This window comes from Balaenoptera acutorostrata, chromosome 3, assembly GCF_949987535.1.
Source record: "Balaenoptera acutorostrata chromosome 3, mBalAcu1.1, whole genome shotgun sequence".
NCBI lineage: Eukaryota > Metazoa > Chordata > Mammalia > Artiodactyla > Balaenopteridae > Balaenoptera > Balaenoptera acutorostrata.
The window spans coordinates 60,302,725-60,312,151 of NC_080066.1; the positions used below are offsets into that span (position 1 = coordinate 60,302,725).

The 9,427-nt window shown below is 37.8% G+C and overlaps 1 protein-coding gene across 4 annotated transcripts in view; it reads left to right on the top strand.

Annotated features, from left to right (window-relative positions):
- The window catches only part of CHRNA5 (cholinergic receptor nicotinic alpha 5 subunit), a 62,347-nt gene extending 52,969 nt beyond the window's left edge, over nt 1-9,378 (top strand). The window contains exons 3-7 of one of the 4 annotated variants that reach the window (XM_057543747.1): nt 876-920; nt 2,266-2,375; nt 4,045-4,338; nt 4,675-4,876; nt 7,431-9,377. In XM_057543747.1, the coding sequence (XP_057399730.1) occupies nt 876-920; nt 2,266-2,375; nt 4,045-4,338; nt 4,675-4,876; nt 7,431-7,592 (813 nt within the window). In that variant the 3' untranslated portion in view covers nt 7,593-9,377. Of the gene's footprint in view, nt 1-875; nt 921-2,265; nt 2,376-4,044; nt 4,877-7,430 lie in introns of all 4 variants that reach the window. The other 3 variants (XM_007173432.2, XM_007173433.3, XM_028164325.2) reach the window with 3 other exon arrangements.
- The last annotated feature ends 49 nt before the right edge of the window (nt 9,379-9,427 follow it).

The following is a 9,427-nucleotide window of genomic DNA, read 5'->3' on the forward strand; positions in this document are numbered from 1 at the left end:
GGAATGGAAACACTCCAGTCACCTAAACTATTTATATCCCATCCTCTCTACCCAAATGTAGGGATTGCCTCGTGCTTCTTTGTGTCTGTGTGCCCTGAGCATTTTATCCTACACAAGGTCTGTTTGTGGTTGATGATCACGATGATCTTTTACTGGTTCAGTTGGCTCCATGATATTTCAGTAAAACTTAATGAAAGAGTTATCACTTTAATTAGGCCTTGAAAATTCAGTGAAGGACTGGCGTAAGTGAAGGTAAGACAGCAGGAAGGTGTAAGTAGCAAGGACCCCTGGTTCTCTAGAAATGTAGGATGTAAAAGCTTTATGAAGTTGCCATTCAAGGCTCTGACCTCCATATTTTTTTCTACGTAACAGCTCCATGGAGAGATTCAAATATGTGCCTCAGCAGAAGCAAATAACAAATTATAGTCCCTCAAGAATGCACACGTTGTATCTCACCGATTGTAAGATGCACATTTTAGCACTTCTGAAGTCAAGACGTCTTATAATTAATGACAACTTACAATTCATTATCAGCCTTTTTCTTTCTTAGTGCTAAGTACATAAAATAATGTTGTGATTCTTAGATTGCATCTTAGATTTGAGGAAATGTAGTAGCTGAGACTATTAATATTAAATCTAAAAATGCCAGTGGTGTCCTTTCGGGCAGCTTATCTGAAATACAGAGTATGTTGGAAGGAATAATGTGAAATTAGGCTGGAAAAAAGATCCTGCTTTTCTAGAGAACCGGATTGATGAACAGAACGTAGGTGCTATATAGAGAGGAGTGTTTATATAAAACTGAGAAAATTCTTATTGAAAGAATTATTGTTTCTGTAATTGAAATAATCAGCCTTATTTAAATTTTTATTTCATAGGATGAGAAAAATCAGTTAATGACAACCAATGTCTGGTTGAAGCAGGTATGTATAAAATTCAGAGGGCCACCCAACTGTTGACTGATGCCACTGTTATCACAGGGTTTGTAGCATGAGTATCTGGTCTTGGTGGACTGGCAGGAGGCAGAAGGATGAGGTAGATGGAGTCTTGTATTCATTCAGTTAATATTATTTGAGTGCCCGCTCTATGCCAGGCACTGTTCTGGGCACTGGGGAAACAGCAGTGAACAAAACAGACAAAAGTCTAGGCCCTCAAGGAACTTCATTCCAATGGGGGGAATAAATAGGAAGTTGTATAGTACCTTTCAAGCTGATAAGCTTGGAGAAAAATACACTGGGAAAGTGGATAGGGAGTGTCGGGGACTGTACTTTTAAATAGGATGGGCAGGGGAAGTACCACTGAGAAGGTAATATTTGCACAAAGACTTGAAAGAGGGGGAGAAGCAAGCTATGTGAGTATCTAGGGGAGGACTGTTCCAGGCAGAGGGACACAAACGTGCAAAGGTCCTGAGGCTGGAGGGTGCCTGGCGTGTTCAGGGAGCAGCAAAGAAGCCAGCTGGCTGGAGGTGAGTGGCCATGGGACAGGTGTAGGAGATGAGGTCAGTGAAGCAACAGGAGGCCGACGGGTGTTCCTAGCATAGGTTATGAGTAGTGGCTTCTAGGCCACTGTAGGATTTTGGCTTTTATTCTAAGTGAGATGGGAACAGGCAAGAATGTAATGATTTATTTTTATGTTCATAGTCCCTCTTATATAAAGGACTTCTTTTCTTTCTGGACCAGATGTCCCCAACTGCTGCTGAGTGCTTCCCTTTGTTTGTTCTTTATTATTCCTGATTTTTAGTACCTACTGCCAGTTTCCTAACCCCAAATTCCTGAAAGACATGTGTGCTTTCCTTGGGGTGCAAGTCTTGACGTGATCACAGAATTGTTACTGTGTGGAGGTGGGACAAGGTGTTTAACTATGTGGAATGTGTAATAAATCCAAGTGCTCTTTGCATGACCAGTCCAGCCAGTCATTGACAAGACAGCTAGAAAAGAGAATGTTTCCCTTGAACCTGGACCTTAGGTGCCCATGGCTGCCGCTCCTGGGCATGGTCAGCTGGTGGGAGAAGAGGTGTTAAGCAGATCCATGAACGTACCCAGCTCTGGTCCTCGCCTGTGTCTCCTGAGGACCATGGCTAGAGCCACCACATGAGGGGACAGGGCTATATCCTCCAGTGCCCATAAGAAGGACGTGGAGGTGAGTTTTCTTTATTGGGAGTAGAGGTGACTTCGTGTCTAAAATGTCTGGATTTGGCAAAGAGTATAGTTTTCACTGTTTTTGACTGTTAATTGTATTGAAATTGAGTCAGGTTTCTTTGTTTTAAAGGAATGGATAGATGTAAAATTGAGATGGAACCCTGATGACTACAGTGGAATAAAAGTTATACGAGTCCCTTCAGACTCTCTCTGGACTCCAGACATTGTTTTGTTTGATAAGTAAGTTATATCCAGAATACTATTTTCTGTTTTCAAAAGAAAACAATTGTATTACTATTAGGCACTAGTAATTTTTTCTTCCTTTTGAAAATTGTTTAGCTATGAAGTCACAGGACTTAGTCTTGTGTTCTCTCATTTCATGAACCTACAAATAGGTTCTGTGGATCCTCTCCCTTTTTTGGTATATTGTTTTCTGATCATAAAAGTGTTCTTGGATTTCAAAAATTTGTAAAGCATTTGGGAAGTCCAAAAAGGTATAAGGAAGTTGGGGGGAATATAATCAATCCCATTATCCCATCACTTGGTGGCAACCACTGTTATAAACTTACACGTATGGTGGACTTACTCTGTGCCTGGCATTGTGCTCGGTGCCTTATCTTTATTCATTCAGTTCTCAAGATAACCTTATGAACTAGGTACGATCACATCTATTTGACAGATGAGAAAATGGAGGCCAAAGATAGTTATACTTGTCCAGGATCACACAGCTCACACGTGGTGCGTGGGGAGTAGCCTGACATCCCCATTTACACTCTTATTTTCTAGACTACATATTTGGCAGACTGCCTTCCAGATTTTTTGGTAATGGTTAAAAATAGTTAAGGTCATACTTTATGTTTAAATGTGCATCCTTCTAATTTTGCTTTAAATACTGTATAATAATTTTCCCACAATGAGGAACGTTGTATTAATTATTAACTCATATTTATAGGTATTCTACCTAAGTATGTTTTGAGGATGGTTTTTAACTTAGGGGAGAGGATACTTCTGGATGCCAGTTTCATTTTTTTCTAGGACCAACCACTCCAGGACGTTTCTGGGAATTTGTGCTTATCCTAATGCACTTTGTCTTGTTTGCAAGAAGGCATTGACATGAGGACAGAGCAAATGCTAAGCAAAAAATATCTTTCACTTTTCAAACCTTTACCTCCATGCTTCTCAACATGGAAGGAGTGAACAAAGCTGCATGCAAGGAGTGAACAAAGCAAGATGCAGCTTCCTGGAGCATCATTTTACTCTAAGTCATTGCAAACATTTTTATATTTAACAGGGATATATTACATAGGAGTGTGCAAAAGTCACATGAATTTTAAGATAGAGAACAATATTTCGAAGATAGCTCACGTTGGTGGTGATGTTTCCTGCTAGACTTCTCCAGTGCGTGAGTTCACATGATGGCAGAGTTAGAGAGGGACAGCTGTTTTCCAGGGCTGTGCCCAGCTTGGGGCTATTGTTCTTTCCCTGTCAGAGTAGGAAGCATCCAGTATCTGTCATGGAGGGAGAAGAGCACTGAGGGGAGAGGGGGGCGTCTAGGAATGTGGATTCAGGTTCTGGCTCTGTGCACATCCATTGTTATAAATAGCCTAATTACATTTTGTGTGTAATCAAAGTGAAATCATTTCAGCCACTTGAATCTCAGGATTCTGTGAATATAGACCTGTCAGTCCTGGAGTAGATATGGAAATAGGGGTTTAGTTTCAATAGAGTTAGATATTTAAGGGCAGTGTCCTTAAACTAGAATCCTCTACGTGGAGCAGGTATATCTCAAGTGTAATAATTTTAAAAGTATTTCATGCTATGGTATAGGTTTTCTTTCATATTAGGCTTGTAAAACGCACGCCCGGGTTGTTTAATCTCTGCATTGTTACTGTGCATGTGTGTATTTCAGTGCAGATGGACGTTTTGAAGGGGCCAGTACGAAAACTGTCGTCAGGTACGACGGCACTGTTACCTGGACTCCACCGGCAAACTACAAAAGTTCCTGTACCATTGATGTCACATTTTTCCCATTTGATCTCCAAAACTGTTCCATGAAATTTGGTTCTTGGACTTACGATGGATCACAGGTTGATATAATTTTGGAGGACCAAGATGTTGACAAGAGAGATTTTTTTGATAATGGAGAATGGGAAATTGTGAGCGCAACAGGAAGCAAAGGAAACAGAACCGACAGCTGTTGCTGGTATCCTTACATCACTTACTCATTTGTAATTAAGCGTCTGCCTCTCTTTTATACCTTGTTCCTTATTATACCCTGTATTGGGCTCTCGTTTTTAACCATACTTGTCTTCTATCTTCCTTCAAATGAAGGTGAAAAGATTTGTCTCTGCACTTCAGTACTTGTGTCTCTGACTGTCTTCCTTCTTGTTATTGAAGAGATCATACCCTCATCTTCCAAAGTCATACCTCTGATTGGAGAGTACCTGGTGTTTACCATGATTTTTGTGACACTATCCATCATGGTCACTGTCTTTGCTATCAACATCCATCACCGTTCTTCCTCAACACATAACGCTATGGCTCCGTGGGTCCGCAAGATATTTCTTCAGAAGCTTCCGACACTGCTTTGCATGCGAAGTCATGTAGATAGGTGCTTCAGTCAGAAGGAGGAAACTGAGAGCAGCCGTGGACCAAAATCTTCTAGAAACACACTGGAAGCTGCACTTGATTCCATTCGCTACATCACAAGACACGTCATGAAGGAGAATGATGTCCGTGAGGTCTGTGACCGCGTATATTCACAAATGCAGATCTGTTTTGATTCTAAGTCGGGCAAACAGCATGACCCTTTAGACTAAGCATAGACTGAGGGCCAGAGATGTTGACACACTGTTCTGTAAAAGATCTTTACTAACATTTCAGTTAAAACATCTGCAAAATGTGGCATGTACACAAATCTCACGTCTCCTTTTCCCCCATCAGCATCTTGGATGACTTTTGAAAACACTTTGTGTTATGCTGACTGTTCTGTTATTCTAAGGCATAGTAATCCTGCTGTTTGGTTTTTGGCTCTGACATGATTAACTTTTAATTTGATCTTCAGTAACTTTGTTTCTGGATTCTATAGTAATCTGCAGGCACAACTGCATTATAGTTTATCAAAAGTGATTTCATTTTTTAAAGATGAGTCTAATGGAGCCTTCATAAATACAGCCAAGATATTTTTCTAGAATAAATCTTCTTGTTCACTTATAAGAATGTTAGCGAAATCAAAAGCATTAAGGTATTCTCAGGTGTTATATATTATACATCAACGTGTACAAGTGAAGCTTAGTGTAGTACTTAATATGCTTCATTTGCTTAAAAACAAAAATTTGCTTAAAACTTTATTATAGAAAAATAACTCACTGGCTCCTTATTTAAGGTTAATATTTAAAATGCAAGAATTGAACTATGAATACATCTTATTAATGTGATCATATTGAAGTGGAGTTTTCTTTCAAAACATGTAATATTTCAGTCTTGTCACTATTCTTTATTTCTATTGTATAATATTTTTAAAGCTATGACTATAGTACTATTTTCATAATTGAATTTACTTTGAATAGTCACATTAAAATTATATGAATTCTCTCACAGATATAGAGAACAAACTAGTGGTTACCAGTGGTGAAAGGAAAGAGGGGGGAAAGGTAGGGGCAGGGGACTAAGAGGTACAAACTACTATATATAAAAAAGCTATCAAGATATATTGTACAGCACAGGGAATATAGCCAATATTTTATAATAACTTAAATGGAGTATAATCTATAAAAATTTAGAATCACTATGTTGTACACCTGAAACTAATATAATAAAAAAATAATAAAATAGTACCTAGAATAAAAAATGTATATGAATTCTAATCTCTAAAGATTTTTTAAATGGAAAAATTTCTAGCAGGCGTGGTAGTAAGCAGGTGGAATGAATCCGGTAAAATAACAGCCCTCCCCCGAAAGGGACATTTGACATATGTTTCTAATAAACTTTTAAAAAATTTTTATTGAAGTATATATAGTTGATTTACAATGTTGTTTTAATCTAAGAAACTTTTAATGCTTGTGGATCATAAAGTTTCTATTTGGTGTAAGTATAATTAGTTTATAAGGTGAAGCTATCAACAGAGTCTTAAAAAATACAGATATTAGGGGCTTCCCTGGTGGCGCAGTGGTTAAGAATCCGCCTGCCAATGCAGGGGACACAGGTTCGAGCCCTGGTCCGGGAAGATCCCACATGCCGCAGAGCAGTTAATCCCGTGCGCCACGACTACTGAGCCTGTGCTCTAGAGCCCACGAGCCACAACTACTGAGACTGTGTGCTGCAACTACTGAAGCCTGCATGCCTAGAGCCCATGCTCCACAACAAGAGAAGCCACCACAATGAGAAGCCCGTGCACCACAACAAAGAGTAGCCCCCGCTCGCCGCAATTAGAGAAAGCCCGTGCACAGCAACGAAGACACAACACAGCCAAAAATAAATAAATTTTTAAAAATACAGATATTAGATAATGATATGGATTGAGATGGGATTTAATGAATGTCTGCGAAGTGTTGTGCAAAAGGATCCGGGGTCCTTCCAAGAGGGCCAGTAAATGGGGTTTATTTTCAGGGGAAAAACTTATAAGTAGAGAAGCAGTAGGGTGTTTATAATCCTCTAAATTCTGCATTATCCTGAAACGTGAGGCACAGTTCCTGTAGAAGACCCGGTGCTTCATAGAGAACAGGGGCTAGGGAAACTTGTGGTCAAGGAAGTGGCCTGGTGGGAGGGAGCCTATGGTGCTCGGGGCCTGGTCTCAGCCTGCCCTTTCCTTGAGGTCACTCACACCTGCTGAGCCAGCTCCCTGCTTGCGCTGCGAAAACAGGGAGGGAATGAGCTCACCAGAAGCTCTGAACTCATGAGCTTAGGTTAAAATGGTCCCTAGGAAATACTAGGAAAATAAAGCAGGTGAGGTGAGGAAGATTAACAGCTGTTGAATATATATTATTCTGAACTAACTTTTTTTTTTTTTTGAACCAACTTTTAATTTGTCATGAAATTAACTTCAGGCTGGATTATCTTTAAAAATTAAAATAAGTAAACACTACTGGGCCAAACAAGTAATAAAGATAATGGTATATAGTAAGAATTAAAAAGATGTTTTAAAGTTTATTATAAAATATCTAAGTACTATAGTTTATTAAAATTCTATCAAAAGAACCCACTTATATTACAGGTGGACGTGTAAATTTACGGATTTTGTGTCTTAATTATTTAACATGGTTTTTTTTGTTTTGTTTTGTTTTGTTTTTGATACAGGTTGTTGAAGATTGGAAATTCATAGCCCAGGTTCTTGATCGGATGTTTCTGTGGACTTTTCTTCTGGTTTCAATTGTTGGATCTCTTGGGCTTTTTGTTCCAGTTATCTATAAATGGGCAAATATAACAGTACCAATTCATATTGGAAACACAAATAAGTGACACTTCCCTAGGGGCTGTAGTAGGAATTTAGTTAAAAGGCACATATCTCTTATGGCGCCCATAAAATTATGAAAATGTAAATTTTGTTTAAAATTTGATGCAAGCTTCAACAGATTAACAGACACTAACATCAGTTTATCGTAATAGCTTGCCCATTAGAACATCTACCTGCATGACTGAAGTAATAACTGGCTGAATAACATTTGATCTTTTAAAAATAGCAGCACAAAATATTATCTAAACTGTACTAGTAAAAATCTAATGTTTATATCCTGTCAAATAATTCTGCTTTGTAATCAACAGTTAAGTTCATCTTTTGACTGTGCTGGAAAATTCCTGTTGTATTTGAAGACTGATTTCATTTGGTAAAGGTACACATTTAAAAATTCTCTCCTGTATTCATTGGGTAAGAGCTAATCTTAAGTATAATATATTGCTGTATTAAATAAGCTGACTACTTGGTATGATAATGATTGAATGTGATGCTGCTTTTCTATAACCAACATTTTTAAAAAATGAAAAATGGGAATTGGGAACTCCTTTAAGGCTTACTTTGTTTTGTAGATGCGTAAACTGAATAATTATTAACTATTTTTACAGCCTACCTTCCATCATGAAATCATACAATAGATAACTCGTGTCGACATGCAGTAGCATATCCTTAACATTCATTTCAATCCTTTTGTCCACTTTTCCCCACAATTAATAGAACCACCTTCTATATAAATTCTGGTAGCATCTTTTTATCTTTGATCTTAGAAGTGTCCATGACAACTAAGTGAATCCCATTTTAAGAACACGTCTGTGGATACTACTAAATTGTTCTGTGAGAAAACCATCTTCTAAGATTAAAGGTGGTATTGTAATTATGTATAAGTACATTGTTACATACCTGTGATGTTTCAATTTTATCTCTTTCATTCCAACAATTACAGTACTAGAATATTAGTGTTGCAAGGGCCTTTAGACGTAATCTGGTCTTGGCCTATTACTACTTACTTATTCAATACAGTATCATGTATCACAGGTAGACAAGTTAAAATTTCATCTCTACTGTCATACAGAGTGAAGTAAGTCAGAAAGAGAAAAACAAATGTCGCATATTAATGCATATATGTGGAACCTAGAAAAATGGTACAGATGAATTGGTTTGCAGGGCAGAAATTGAGACACAGATGTAGAGAACAAACGTATGGACACCAAGTGGGGAAAGCAGTGGCAGGTGGGGGTGGTGGTGTGATGAATTGGGCGATTGGGATTGACATGTATACACTGATGTGTATAAAATTGATGATTAATAAGAACCTGCTGTATAAAAAAATAAATAAAATTCAAAAAACTAAAAAAATAAAAAAACAAAAACAGAAAAAAAAAAATTTCATCTCTAATGTCCCTGACTCAGCTATGACCAGGAAGAAAATACTGACAGAAATCTTATATTCGATTTCAAACTCTTAGCTCTTGAGAGAACAGATGCCTTATTTATTTATAGTAAGTAACAGGTCTAAGTTCAATTCAACACTCTTTGGAAGGCAGAAGGGATCCTGTCTAATTTGCCTTTTATTTTAGGCAGGTGTTTAATGCTATTTAGTGAGTGAAAGTCTCCTCGTTCGATGAGTTTAAATTGCCAGTTGGCTGTCATAGCATGTATATATCCCCGATCCCTCTTATTATATCTCCACTACTATTACTTTAAAATTTTACATGTAAATACATTTTATAGAAATCTTCTTTTGGCTTATTGAAACATGAGTCACAGTAGGCTGCAATTTTGTCAGTTTTATTTTTGCATAGGAAAAACATCATAATGACTAATGAGAAGATTAAAATGGTCT